Here is a 14,554-nt window from a genome sequence, read left to right on the forward strand (position 1 = left end):
AGGGACGGGGTGCAGTGTTGGACAGAGTGATTGCCAAGGAGGTGACATTTGAACTGAGTGACAAGGAGCTGGCCCCGTGAACAGAGCCGTCCCGGAAGAGGGTGTAGCACATGCAAAATCCCGGAGCTCAGTGTGATTGGGGGCTGGAAAGGTGACTGAGGTGGGTGCATATGGGAGGCAGGAGTTCAAGCTGCAGAGCCTTTGAAGGAGTGTAGGCTTTTGTCAGAACCCAATTGAAGAGCTGTGTCTGAAACGGGCGGGACTGCCAGGGTCCGTCAGGAGGTGCAGGATCCTCTCCTGCTCTGGAGCCCGGCCATCTGGGCATGTCCCCGTCTCCACGCGGCCTCTTCCCGCAGGAGATGTCACTTCACCAGCCAGAGCGGGTGGTGAGCGAACTTCTCACCATTGCCCCCGAGGGGCTGGGTCTGTGAAAACAGAAACTGGACGATGAGGACCTGGGAGAGGCTGACGGTTCTGGTTTGGGGACTCACTGTGCGCCTTGCCTTGTGTGAATGACAGGCCCCAGAGAGAGGCTGAGCCTGGACCGCTACCCGAGAGGGGTGCCCAGGGCGGGGGCAGGGCGGGGAGGCAGGAGGGCAGGGCAGAGCTGCTTCAGCGGGATGGGCAGAGAGCCAGAGGCCTGGAACCCCAGCTTGGGCCACTTGGCTTGGCACCCCGAGCAGGGCAGCCTGGAGAGGTTACCGAGCTGAGTGCAGAGACCCAGCGTGAATACCCTGCGGTTGTGCCCACACCAGAGCCTCTGAGAAACAGGAACCTGGACTTTGGAATGGGGGCAGAGCCAGAGCACAGGCTGGCGCCCAGGCCAGGCCCCGCAGAGGGTGGTGGGTGTGGAGGGTGGTAAGGTGAACTCTCTGGACCATGAAGTATTTTGTAAAAACAACACTTTAAATGGAAAGTATGCTTTCCACATCACCACGGGCCTATCCCTCCCCATTGTCCCATATCTGACCCCTGAAGGCACTTGAGTTTGAAATTTCTAAGTGACCCCACCTGAGCCTTCAGATGGGACATGTTTCAGCACCCGCCGGGGCCTGCACTGAGTTGTGTTGGATTCAGAGGGCGCTTTGGAAAGTGAAGATGGTGGTCCGAGCTCTGGATCTGGAGTGAGACTGCCCAGGGGGTGGATCTGACGGCCACAAGCTGTCCTGCACCCCCTCACGAGGAGGGAAGCAAGTGCTGTTACCCCGCTTCTCAGAGAAGTGCTGAGGCTCCGGTGAAGGTTACACCATCAGAGACAGTCCCAGTAGGGCTGCCACAGAAAATGCAGGACACCCAGTTCCACCGGAACTTCAGATTTTTAATGGTTCGCTGTTCCTATGAAATTCTTTACTGACAACCCTACCAACTTGAGACTCAGGGCTGCCTGGCCCCAAGCCCCTGTTTAATTTTCCTACAGACTCCCCCATTTCAGACACGGAGGAACTCTGGTCCAGGCGGCCAGGCAGCCACGATGGAGCGGTTCTGAAAGGCTTTCCTCTGTGGGCCGCTCAGCCCGAGCTGGGCAGGAGCGGAGACCCATGTGTCGGGACGGAAAAGATGGGGGAGGATGCTGAGCTCGGACACCACCCCGGTGCTGAGGCCGCCTCCCGCCCGCAGGCCCCGTCCTCGTCCCGCCAAAGGCCTGGCCACGGGCCGCGCAGGCCGGCCTCGTAGCCCCGCCCATTCCACCAGGCCCCGCCCTCCCCAGTCTCCTCCCGGGATTCGCTGGCCCCGCCCCTCCCCAGTCTCCTCCCGGGGTTCGCTGGCCCCGCCCATCCCAGTCTCCGCCCTGGATTTGCTGGCCCCGCCCCCGTCGCTCTGGCCCCGCCCCTCCCCAGTCTCCGCCCGGGATTCGCTGGCCCCGCCCCCGCCGCGGGCAGTGCACTTTCGCCTTCCAGCTGCCAAAGCTGCGGCTGGGGCGCTCCCTGTGCCCGGAGGCCCGGGGTTCCAGCCCGGCTCACCCGGCCCGCGGGCCATGGAGCTCCGAGCAGCGGATCCCGAGCAGCCGGCAGGTCCCAACCTGCCCTCGCGGTTAGCGCTCGGCGGGGGGAGGGAGCGGTGGAAGCGGATAGAGGGGCGGAAATCCTCCTGCCTCTCCCAGGCCTCGGCATGCCCCGCGGGTAGTGAGGTGGGAGGGTGGGTGGGGGTCGGAGCGCCGGGCTCCCGGTTCCATCTGACCCAGATCCGACGGGTGACCTTGAGCCCAGGGTTCCCCTTCTCTCTGCCTCTCCTTCCTCATTTGCACAATGGGATTTGGGTTGGTGGACGTGTTCACAGGACCGGGACAGCGCTGCTTGGTGTTTGGGGACTTCGATTTTCGCAAGATCTTTGCCTTGACTCCAGCCTGTACCCTCCCCTGCCTCAGTTTCCCTGGGAAGGAGCTTCCTCTGAGGCCTGGGACCCAGCTCTGAGTCTCTGGGTCTTGACAGGTGCCTGGCTCCCACCCCTTCCCAGCCCCGGAGACAGCAGCCCCCCTGCTGCTGAGCGGCAGCGACAGCACAGCATGAAGGCTCGGGTAAGTGGGAGAAAGGAAAGCTCGCCTCGCCGGGGACTTGGAGGTGGCTCTGACACAGCAGCCTCAGCAGCCTCCCTCGCTCCAGGACTGACACCTCTGACCCCTCTGAGCTGAGGAGAGGGCAGACTGGCCTCAAGGTCCAGCTCTGATCTAGCGGGCGGTGTGGCCCCAAACAGGCGGCGTTCTCTGGCTTCAGCGCCCCCATCCCCTGTGAAATGGAGATAATACTGTCTTCTGTGAGCATCCTGGGGCTCACCCAGGATGGGAGTGGCTGTGGGATGACAGTTGAGTTTGGCTGTTCTTAATGTGAGCCCCCGGCGTGGGAGAGAGCCAGCCAGCCCTGCCTGAACGGAGATCTCTGGTCCCTCGTGCACAGGCACCGGATGCCAGGCCGAGGCTGAGTACTCAGGGGCTGGACAGTCCCCACCCCATCCCCCAGCTGGCCACACAGACATTTATTTCTAGAAGCTGATATGGTTTGTGGGCAGAAAAAGTTGTGCTTCATCGAAATATTCCGGGGGCGGGGGGAGTGGCGGGCTGCTTTTGCACTTCTGGTTTTCTAAGAGCACAGCCAGCCGCTAGGCATTCCTCACAGGTGGCTGAGGCCTGGGCCTTGGCAGGCTTGGAGGAAGTCAGAGTCCAGAGAAATACAGGCGGTGACAATGGTAGCCCAGGACAGGATGGCAGCCCTGGGTCATGACCTCTCTCCCCAACCACCACCAACCCAGGCAGCCCCTCCTTGAAGGCTTGGTTGGGCTCTCACAAATGCTGATGGCAGGCAGCCCTCCGGTAGGGCTTCTTAGTTCAAGTGGCCTTTGGTACATGGCTTCTGGAGGCAGCAGCCTTCAATTATTGAATTTTCCTCCCTCCCTTCCTTCCTTCCTTCCTTCCTTCCTTCCTTTTTTTATTTTTAGAGAGTGATGGAGAATGAGAAACATTGATTGTTGTTCCATTTATTTATGCATTTATTGATTGATTCTTTTTGTAAATATATTTTTAGAGGAAGGGAGAGGGAGAAAGAGATAGAAACACCAATGATGAGAGAATTATTGATCCGCTGCATCCTGCATGGCCCCTACTGGGGATCGAGCCCACAACCTGGGACCTCTCAGTCCATAGACCAAAGCTCTATCCACTGAGCCAAACCAGCTAGGGCATTGTTGATTCTTTAAAAAAAAATTTTAAATTATATTTTTATTGATTTCAGAGGGGAAGGGAGAGGGAGAGGGAGATAGAATCATCAATGATGAGAGAGAATCATTGATTGGCTGCCTCCTGCATGCCCCCTACTGGGGATAGAGCCTGTAACCCAGGCATATGCCCTTTGCTGGAGTCGAACCTGGGACCCTTCACTCCCCAAGCCAATGCTCTATCCACTGAGCCATCCAGCTAGTGCTGATTCTCACATGTGCCCTGATCGAGGATCGAACCTGCAATCTTGAATATCAGGATGATGCTCTAACCAACTGAGCTACCCGGCCAGGGCAGCCATTTCCTGAATGACACATCCCTCACATTCCTTCTCGGCATCCTTACTCACGTAGACTGCTGACGCACATCATGGTCAGCAGCCTGGCGGACTGCTACTGAGTCAGCGGGTGGAGGGAATGGAGGATGTCATCCTGGCAGCCGCAGTCCAGGGTCTTAAGGGGCCTGGTTGCACTGCCGATGAGCGCTCTCCTGCCTTCACGTGCACCGTACTTTTCAGTATACAGAGCACTTCCACCTATTTTGTAGAGGCCGGAAGAGGCCCAGAGAAGTGGAGAGAAATACCCCAGGCTGCACAGTGCACCTCGGCGTCTGCTTGAGAGCATGGGCTCTGCAGCCTGGGTTTGAGGGCTCAGGACCCAGTTTTCTTGCTGTATGGATCTGAGGTACACACTTCATTCAAATCCATTTCCTCCGGAGCCTCGTGCACTGGGCCTGGCAGCCCAGAAGGCCTGGTTAATGGAGACTTTGGATTCTGCTGATGTTCTAGGAGCTACTGAGCTGGGGTTTTGCCCCAGGAAGCTGGGTACAGCCCCCCTATAGAAGCTTCTATGAGCCCCAGGGACCCACATCCCCACCTTATTTATTTAAAAAAAATTAAATCTTTATTGTTGAGATTATTATAGATGTCCCTCCTTTTTCCTCCCATTGCCCTCCTCCACCTGTTTCCCACCCCACCCCAGGCCTTTGCCGCTCTGTGGTGATACATATATAAGATCTTTGTTTAATCTCTTCCACCCTTCCACCCCCTTCCCTCTGAGAATCCTCCGTCAGTTCCATTCCCCTGCCTCTGATTCTATTTTATTCACCAGTTTATTTTGTTCATTAGATTTCTTATTCGTTTAATTTGGTTTTTAGATTCAGTTGTTGGCAGGTATATATTTGTTGCCATTTTGTTGTACAGATTTTTTTATCTTTTTCTTTTTCTTCTCCCTCTTCTGAAAGAATACCCTTCAACATTTCATATAATACTGGTTTGGTGGTGATGAACTTCTTTAGCTTTTTTTTCTTTGTGAAGTTCTTTATCTGACCTTCAATCCTAAATGATAGCTTTGCTGGGTAGAGTAATCTTGTTGTAGATCCTTGCTCTTCATCACTTTGAATATTTCTTACCACTCCCTTCTGGTCTGCATCGTTTCTGTTGAGAAATCAGCTGACAGTCATATGGGCATTCTCTTGTAGGTAACTTACTGCTTTTCTCTTGTTGCTTTTAAATTCTCTCTTTGTCTTTAGCCCTTGGCATCTTAATTATGATATGCCTTGGAGGGGTCCTCTTTGGATTCCTCGTATTTGGGATTCTCTGGACTTGTAAGTCTATTTCTTTCACCAGGTGGGAGAAGTTTTCTGTTATTATTTCTTAAAATAGGTTTTCAATATTTTGTTCTCTTCTCTCTTCTTTTGGCACCTCCATAATGTGAATGTTCATATGCTTGGAGTTGTCCCAGAGGCTCCTTACACTATCTTCATATTTTTTTATTCTTTTTATTCTTTTTGCTCTGGTTGGGTGTTTTTTTGCTTACTCATATTTCACATCATTGATTTGATTCTCAAAATCCTCTACTCTACTATTGAATCCCTGTGTATTATTCTTTATTTCAGTCAGCGTACGCTTAATTTCTGACTGGTCCTTTTCCATTTTTTTTTTTTTAATGGAAGATTTTGGAGGTTTCTAGAAGATTCCTGAGTAACCTTGTAACCATGGTTTTGAACTCTATATTCAGTATTTTGCTTTCTCCCATTTCTTTCATTTGTGACATGTTTCTTTATTTCCATATTTTGGCTGCTTCCCTGTGTTTGTTTCTATTCATTGAGTAGAGCTGCTGTGTCTCCTTGAGTTGACAGAGTGGCTCTATAGGACACAGTGGCTCAGTCTCCCCGTCACTTGAGCTGGGAGCTCTAGGTGCGCCCCTTTGTGGGCTGTGAACACAGTCTTATTATAGTTGAGACTCAATTGCTGTTGACCTCCAGGACAATTGGTTACCAGGACCAGCTTCGACTACAGTGGGAGAGCTGCAGTGCAGGAGACACCCTTATGAGGCAGAACTTGCTTCAGTGGGGCTTTGGTGCTCACTGAGTCACTTGAGTGTGTTGCTTATGGATGTGAAGAGTTTTAATCTGGTATTGTCTCACACTGACTTTTGGATACACTGGCTTTTGGGTCTTCATGGAGGTGCGAAGTCAGCCACTGCCTGGGGCCACCCAGCGGGAGCTACAGAGAGATCTGCAGATTCCTCCTCTTTGTATCGGGTTTGGAAGTGCCCAGATGAGGCCCAGCTGTGAAGCAAAGCAGGCTGGTGCTGGTGCTGGTGCTGGGTCTGGTATTGATAGATTTGGGGCTCCCTGACCCAGCTGCAGCTTGTTTGAAATTTTAGTCTGAGCAAGGACAGGCCATTCATATGCAAAAGCCACTACAGGCAGCTTGGGTGGGGTTGTAAATTGGAGGCAGGGTCTTAGGGAATTACGAGGGCAGAGAAAACAGAAATGGCTGCCAGTCAGCCCTGCCACCAGGGAGCTCCCAGCATAGGAGCAATGATCCCTGTGAGCAGCTCAGTCTGAGAAAAAGCCATCCCGAGTTCCTGCCCTGATGCCAGACAATCCAGTTCCTCCCTGAATGTGTCTGTGTTCCCCAGAGCCTCGCCCTGGTGCTAGAGCTCAGAGGAAGCGGGATCTTGTAAGTTCAGTTCATGCACCGGCCTTTTAAGAGGAACATCTGGGTCAGTGAGCCCCAGTCTGTACTGGTTTTTACAGCCCGTAGTTCTTACTGCCCGTACAGACTTCTTTTGCCTGGGACCCTGGGCTGGGCGTCCGGTGTGGGGCTGGGACCCCTTACTCCACCTGAGGCCTCTGCAGAGATGATCTCCCTCCCGATTCAAAAGGCAGCACACGTGGATGCTGGACCAGCCTGTTCTGCACCTCCTACCATTCTCAGTGTGCTCTCTTCTTTACCTCTCTAGCTGTAGGACTTCCATTCAGCCAGCCTTCCAGAGGCTCTGGATGACTGGTGAACTGTATTTTGGTTGTAATTTTGATGTGGTTGTGGGAGGTGGGGGGTTTACAGGCCGCCATCTTCCTACTTCGCATGTATTCCCCGCACCCCCATCTTATGACCGCTGTCTCCCCAGGGCCGGCTCCTGCTCATCATCCTGTGCTCTGTGGGCTTCTCTGCCGCCTACATCCTGCTGTGCTGCTGGGCCTGCCTGCCCTTCTGCCTGGCCTCCTGCCCGGGCCCGCGCCCACACCTCTCGGACGCCAGGCCCACGGCGCCAGGGCGCCTGCCCTTCAGTGGGTACAGCCGAGTGCCAGATGGGAAGGTGAGTCAGCCCGGCAGCAGGCCGGGGGTAGTGCGAGCTGGGCTCCTGCCAGGGCAGCCTGGACCTGGCTGGGCTCCTCTGCTCACCAGCTGTGTGGTGTTGAATAATCACTTCACCTCTCTGAGCCCCAAATTCTAAGAGGAAATGGATTTTTTAAAAATATTTTTAATTGATTTTTTTTTTACAAAGAGGAAGGGAGAGAGATGGAGAGTTAGAAACATCCATGAGAGAGAAACATCGATCAACTGCCTCTTGCACACCCCCTACTGGGGATGTGCCTGCAACAAAGGTACATGCCCTTGATTGGAATCGAACCTGGGACCCTTCAGTCCGCAGGTAGATAGATGCTCTATCCACTGAGCCAAACAGGTTTCGGTGGGAATGGATTTTCAAAAACATTAAAAAAAAAATCTTTATTGTTGTAAGTTTTACATATGTCCCCCTTTCCCCCCCATTGGCCCTCCAGCACCTCCCCCGTCCCAGGCCCTCAGCGCCCCGTTGTCTGTGGCCACGGGCTGTGCATCTATGCACACAAGGTTTTTGGTTGACCACCTCCCACCCACCCTCCCCGCCTTTTCTCCTAGAGTCTGTACTCTGCTCCACGCTGAAGAATTGTTTTTTATTTTTCTTAAATATATATTTTATTGTTGTTTTTTTTTAAAGAGAGAAAGGGAGAGGGATAGAGAGCCAGAAACATCGATGAGAGAGAAACATCAATCAGCTGCCTCCTCCATACACCCCTCTGGGGATGTGCCTGCAACCAAGACACGTGCCCTTGACCGGAATCGATCCTGGGAACCTTCAAGTCCGCAGGCCGATGCTCTATCCACTGAGCCAAACTGGTTTCAGCAGGAAATGGTTTTTTTAATTCAACACATACCACCTGGCCGCTGTCAGCTGTGCGCTGGGGTGGCTGGCCTCCGGAGCTCCCATTCCAGCGGGAGATGGACATCATCCTAGCGTGCTGCTGAGAGGCGCATGCGCGCACCTTCAGCTCTGCCTGTGGGCACACAGCTGCTCCTTCAACACGTGTGTGTTTGGCGCCTTGAATGCGTCTGGCTTTGTGCTGGTTGCTGCTGGGGGTAGAGATGGCACAGGGGAAAGTCATGACCACACAGCGCTGTCCCTGTCAGGAGAGACAGGGTGCTGGAGCCCAGGTGCCGAGGTAGCTGTGCCCCTGCTCTAGCAGCACCCACCTCCCATGCCAGCTCTGCCGGCGAGGTCAGAACACATCACACCCCTCACCCTGCTGCCAGTGGCCCCACACGGTCGTTTCTCAAAGGCATCCTGCCTGCCTTGGCCCCCGGCGCCAGGGAGTCCCTCTCTGAGTGTTGGTCGCAGGGAGGTGCCCTGAGGGACCCTGGCTTGGAGGAGACCTATTTTTAGTCTTCATTCCTGAGTTGCCACCTTATCTGTAAAGGATGGTCGTTGTAGCTTCTCTCTCCGTAGGGCTGCCGTGAAGGTTCAGCTGGGGGCCCCGTAGGCTTGGCCTGGGGTGGGGTTGGCCAATGCTGGGGGACCCTTCCAGCGTCCCTTTCAGACTCTCCGAGCTCATGGGGGTGTGGCCTGATCCTCTGGGTTTGTTAAGAGAAGCAGGAAGTCCCAGTCTTGACTGCCAAGGGGGCTGGTTTTATAAATTAGGGAATAATTAAGTGTTTTGAAGACTGTGTGGAGTAAGAGGAACAGCTCCTGGGGCTGGCTGTGACCTTGAATCTGAACCGATCCCGGGGGTCAGGACGAGCTACACGGAGGGCGGAAGGAGGAAGTCTTGCTCCTTATGGCTGGGTTTGGAAATGGTTCTCCGAGTTCTTAAATCAACATGTGCGATATGAAATGTCCCTGAGTGGGATATGACTGTGTTTTTATTAACTGGAATTAATGTTCCCTCCTCTTTACCGGCCTCCGTAAACCGCCTTCCCCCCGCAGGGCACGGAGGCCGGGGCAGAGAACCAGTCCTGTACTGGGAGACCGACCCTGGCCCCCAGGAGTATTGGCAGGCTGGTTGGCTCCGCTGCTGCCTCTTGGGAGATAATGAGATGGGGGTTGGGCCCTCCTTATGTCCCAACTCTGGGCCAGAACTCCCCGGGCATTTACATTTATAAGAATGTAAATTCCAGAGAGGAAGGGAGGGGGAGAGAGATAGAAACATCCATGATGAGAGAATCATTGGTGGGCCCTGCCCCACACGGGATGGAGCCCACAACCTGGGCCTGTCCCAGACCGGGAATCGAACCGTGACCTCCTGGTTCACATGTGGATGCTCAACCACTGAGCCATGCCGGCTGGGCTCTCCAGGCATTTTTAATTGAATCCTCAAAACCTGCTCGAGTAAATGCCGTTTTTCTCCCCATTTTACTGCTACGGGAATTGAGACTCCTGAGGCCATGCAGCTGGGCACGGGCGGAGCCAGGATTCCGGCTCAGAATCTGTGTCGCATTCTTGTGGACACTGAAGACTGCTTTAAAAATGTTTTTCTTTAATTGACTCTTAGGAAGACGGGAAGGGAAAGGGAGAGAGAGAAACACCGATGTGAGACTAGAACATGGATGGGCTGCAGTCAGCATACCCCCTACTGGGGACGGAGCTTGTGACCAGGCAGTGCCCTGACTGGGAATCAAACCAGCAACCTTTCAGCGCCCGGGATGGCGCCCGCCTAACAGCCACCCCGGCCGGGCTAAAGACTGTTTTTACTTACCAAACTGGACACATGAGTGCGGCTCCGGCAGAGGACGGAGTGACTAAGAAGGATTTTGAAGAGTTGGCTTTTATATTTACTTGACAAACACATATATGGCGCCCAGCCTGTGCTTAGACACAGTGCTAAGTGCTTTATAAATATTTGCCCATGTGACTCTCCTAACAAATTCCCGATGAAGAGCTGGTTGGGGCCTTGGCAGTAGGAACAAGGGCTGTGCATGGCTAATGAAAACCATAGGGCTCTGAACCAGACGCTCAGCTCTGCCACTGCTGTGGGTGCGGCATTGGGGAAATCACTCCGCCTGCCCAGCCTCAGTGTCCTCGTCTGTAAAATGGGTTGATAAAGTACTTTGATAGAGGTCAAGTGAGGTCAGTGGATATTTCTGGGAGGAGGAAGCAGAGGGCGAACGTTATATGCCCACACGGCGCTCGCTCTCTCTCTCTCTCTCTCTCTCTCTCTCTCTCTCTCTCTCCTCTCTCTCTCTCCCCTCCTGCAGCCATTGGTCCGAGGGCCTTGCCGCAGCTGTGCCGTGGTGTCCAGCTCCGGCCAGATGCTGGGCTCGGGCCTGGGCCCCCAGATCGACGGCGCGGAGTGCGTGCTGCGCATGAACCAGGCGCCCACCGCGGGCTTCGAGGCGGACGTGGGCCGGCGCAGCACGCTGCGCGTGGTCTCCCACACGACGGTGCCGCTGCTGCTGCGCAACTACTCGCACTACTTCCAGCAGGCCCGCGACACGCTCTACGTGGTGTGGGGCCAGGGCCCGAGCATGGACCGCGCGCTGGGCGGCCGCACCTACCGCGCGCTGCTGCAGCTCACCCAGATGTACCCGGGCCTGCAGGTGTACACCTTCACCGAGCGCATGATGGCCTACTGCGACCAGGTCTTCCAGAGCGAGACGGGCAAGAACCGGTGAGCGGCCCTGTCCTCTCCGGGGAGCGGGCTCAGAGACACCGTCCTTCATCAGATTATCTCAGCTGCAGGCGGCGGAGGGGGCACGGGGCCTGAGAGCGCTGACGGCGTGGGGCAGCCAGGAGGCTCTTCCCTCTACCGGCCGCCTCCCCACATCTGTCTCCCCCCCCCCCCCCGCCCCAGCTCAGGAAACAGCGCCCAGGTTTCCACCCCCTCCCCTCCTTCCATCCCCTGCCGCACGCAACGGGTCTGGAATCTCACAGGTGCCTCTGTGTGTGTGTGTGTGTCCCCCCCCCCCACCTCCCCGTGGTGTCTGCTGTGTGAGCTCCAGCCGCCCGCGAATTCGTCCCCTCGGCCTCAGTGACCTGCCCTCTGCCTGCAGCAGCCTCGATTCCCGTGGAGAATAAATCCAGGCTCCACCTTCTCCCCTCCCCTGGCCTACAGGCCTCGTAGGCCTCGGCCCTGCCTGTCCTGGTCCAGCCACGCTGGCCGGCTGGGCTTCTCACACAGCCACACCGGCTCTCACCTCCGTGCCTGGGCATCCGCCGTCCTTCTGCCTGGCACGTTCTTCCCCCCAGTCTCCCGTGACGAACCCCGTCTTGCCCTCTAGGCCTGCGTGGAAGGTCACCTCCTCAGAGAAGCCCTCCCTGATCACCCCGTCTGATGATTCCTCCCACCTGATACCCTTTATTCCTTTGCTTCCTCGTCTTCTCAGCTGTTCTCTCCCAGCTGCCTCCTCTCTGAGAGGAGGGCATGGCAGATCCAGTTTGAGGGAATGAACCACCGCCGAACGCCCCTGTGCAGGCGGAGGCGAGTGGCCCTCAGGTGGGAGAGAAGCCAGTGCTGGTGTTCGAGTGAGGAAAGGTCTCGTTCCGAGTGAGGGGTAAAGGCACGGCTGTGCTCCGGGCTGGCAGTGCTCCCCCCCCACAGCCACCTGTCATCATCCCCATTTCACAGATGGGTCACTGAGGCTCAGAGAGGTTCGTGAGCAAATCAGATACCCCAGAGCAGGCGCAGGGTTTGAACCAAAGCCCTTTGACTCCGGACCACCCCCTTTCCCACTTCCAACCCCTGCTCTGCTGCCCCCTGCTCTCCCCGGGAGCTCGGGCCCTTGGATCCGGAGAGGACGTGGCCAGGGCCCGCTCCCATCTTCCCAAGGTTTGCTCAGGCCCTGCAGACCTCAGGTGGCGAGGCGTTGGACAGACCCAGGTGTGTGTCCAGCTCTGCCCGCGCCCGTTGCAGACCTCGGGCCGGCTCTGCCCCTGCCCGGCCTCCCCAGGGCCCGCTGCGGGGGTCCGGGTGAGCGGCCTCAGCTGGGAGGGCCCCGGACTGTGGCGGAGGGAGCCGAGGCGGCTGGGCCTGCACAGCCCGGTCTGAGGGAGGGCCGCCGCTGACCGTGCCCTCCCCGCAGGCGGCAGTCTGGCTCCTTCCTCAGCACCGGCTGGTTCACCATGATCCTGGCCCTGGAGCTGTGCGAGGAGACCGTGGTCTACGGCATGGTCAGCGACAGCTACTGCAGGTCAGCCGGCCGGGCCCGGGAGGGCGGGACGCCGGGAGGAGGCCGGGGCCTCACGGGAGGGCCTGGGAGCCGCGGGGCGCGGGCGTGTGGGCTCCCGGGTGGGTGGGGTGGGTGGTGGAGGCAGGGGCATCCCTCAGCTGGCGCCCAGCGGGAAGGGGCTCAGCCTCCGGGTCTGGCTCGTGTGGCCTGAGGCCAGACACGCCACCTCCGCTTCCTTGTTGTGAAAGAGGGAAGCAGTCACGCTTCTTCAGGAGGCTGTGCAAACATTTACAGAGTCACCTACAGACGTGCTCCTGGCAACACGGGGGCCGAGTACATGTACCTGACATATGACGTGTCTGTTTTCACGTTAGCTATCCTTCGATTTCACTAGTCGTATCTCTAAGTCCAGAAAGGGTCTCCTGTTCTCCCCTCTTCCCTTTGGGACTTATTTGTTAAGCACGTGGGTGAGATGGCAGGAGCCTGTGTGCCCTCTGCAGAGGCACCTGGGCAGACCACCTACGGGCATGATGCCGGCGAGTGGGTGGGTGGGTGCCACAGGGCATAAGGGTTCCTTACCAGGAGCCTCGCACCAGGAAGGCACTTCGTAGTCTTCATCTTTAAAAATATATTTATTTATTTATTTATTTATTATTATTATTATTTTTTAAATATGTGTAATTTTTTAATATATATTTTATTGATTTTTCACAGAGAGGAAGAGAGAGGGATAGAGAGTTAGAAACATCGATGAGAGCTGAGACCGGTTTGGCTCAGTGGATAGAGCGTCGGCCTGTGGACTGAAAGGTCCCGGGTTCGATTCCGGTCAGGGGCATGTACCTTGGTTGCGGGCACATCCCCGGTGGGGGGTGTGCAAGAGGCGGCTGGTTGATGTTTCTCTCTCATCGACGTTTCTAACTCTCTGTCCCTCTCAATTCCTCTCTGTGTAAAATCAATAAAATATATATATTAAAAAAAAAAAAAAGAAACATAGATGAGAGAGAATCATCGATCACCTGCCTCTTGTACACCCCCTACTGGGGATGTGCCCGCAACCAAGGTACATGCCCTTGACCGGAATCGAACCCGGGACCTTTCAGTCCTCAGGCCGACGCTCTATCCACTGAGCCAAACTGGTCCCGGCTATTATTATTTTTAAATATATTTCAGAGAGGAAAGGAGAGAGAGAGAGAGAATCACTGATTGGCTGCCTCCTGCACACCCCACACTGAGGACTGAGCCCACAGCCAGGCATGTGCCCTGAGTTGAACGGTGACCTCCTGGCACAGAGGTCGATGCTCAACCACTGAGCCACGCCAGCTGGGCCGTCGCCTTCATCGTTTTTTTCCCTGTGGGCGCGGCCCGGAAGGTGGATGCCACCTCTCCCGTGTCACAGACGGGTGGCTGAGGCTTGCGGGGCGGGCCGCTGCCCTCGAGTCCACCAGCTTGCAGAGGCGGAGCCGGGCATCCAGTGCTGGCCTTTCGGGCGCCCACGCTGCCCTGCTCCTTCGTCTGCCCGGCCTCCCCCGGGCGGGGACGGGCCCGGGAGCCTGTGGCTCCCGGTGAGGGTGGCGAGGTCGGGCGGGGCCGGGCGGGAGGCTGGAGCTGTGGTGCCCACACCGTCCCTGCCGCCCGCCCGCCTGCAGGGAGAAGAGCCACCCCTCCGTGCCTTACCACTACTTCGAGAAGGGCCGGCTGGACGAGTGCCAGATGTACCTGGCCCACGAGCAGGCGCCCCGCAGCGCCCACCGCTTCATCACCGAGAAGGCCGTGTTCTCCCGCTGGGCCAAGACGCGGCCCCTGGTGTTCGCCCACCCGTCCTGGCGGGCCCCGTAGCCGCGCCTGGCCGGCCGCGCCGCCTGCGCCCGGCCCCGTTCCCTCCGCTCAACCAAAACCTTTAACTTATGGATCCTGCCTCTGCCACGTGCGGGGGGCCGGGGCTCCCCCGCCCCCCGGGGGACATGGGAGCCGTCTCGGGGCTCCTGACTTGAAGGGGAGAAGAGGGGCCATGTGACCTGTGTACCCTCCTCCCATCCCCCTCCCTGAATGAGCTGATTCTTTTTTATTTTTAATATATTTTTATTGGTTTCAGAGAGGAAGGGAGAGGGAGAGAGAGAGAGATAGCAGCATCAATG

At 56.5% G+C, this 14,554-nt stretch overlaps 1 protein-coding gene across 2 annotated transcripts; it reads left to right on the forward strand.

The window, feature by feature from the left end:
• The first annotated feature begins 1,838 nt into the window (after positions 1 to 1,838).
• Positions 1,839 to 14,517, forward strand: ST6GALNAC4 (ST6 N-acetylgalactosaminide alpha-2,6-sialyltransferase 4). 2 transcript variants are annotated; one of them, XM_036416134.2, is made up of 6 exons: positions 1,839 to 2,031; positions 2,430 to 2,515; positions 7,126 to 7,314; positions 10,509 to 10,921; positions 12,333 to 12,440; positions 14,066 to 14,517. In XM_036416134.2, exons 2-6 carry the CDS (start codon positions 2,504 to 2,506, stop codon positions 14,253 to 14,255), a joined length of 912 nt encoding a protein of 303 aa, XP_036272027.1. In that variant the 5' UTR covers positions 1,839 to 2,031; positions 2,430 to 2,503; the 3' UTR covers positions 14,256 to 14,517. The 2 variants fall into 2 exon arrangements, with proteins under 2 accessions (XP_036272027.1, XP_036272028.1); XM_036416135.2 differs by lacking the exon at positions 7,126 to 7,314 and having other exon boundaries at positions 1,862 to 2,031; positions 14,066 to 14,516.
• The last annotated feature ends 37 nt before the right edge of the window (positions 14,518 to 14,554 follow it).

The sequence above is a fragment of the Pipistrellus kuhlii genome, unplaced genomic scaffold, assembly GCF_014108245.1.
Source record: "Pipistrellus kuhlii isolate mPipKuh1 unplaced genomic scaffold, mPipKuh1.p scaffold_m20_p_53, whole genome shotgun sequence".
NCBI classification, from domain to species: Eukaryota; Metazoa; Chordata; class Mammalia; order Chiroptera; family Vespertilionidae; genus Pipistrellus; species Pipistrellus kuhlii.

Excerpts from the sequence above, each read along its gene's own strand:
- ST6GALNAC4 (XM_036416134.2), top strand. Across the intron at positions 7,315-10,508 it reads GCCGAGTGCCAGATGGGAAG|CCATTGGTCCGAGGGCCTTG; the intron begins GTGAGTCAGCCC and ends CCCCTCCTGCAG. Across the intron at positions 10,922-12,332 it reads AGCGAGACGGGCAAGAACCG|GCGGCAGTCTGGCTCCTTCC; the intron begins GTGAGCGGCCCT and ends CCCTCCCCGCAG.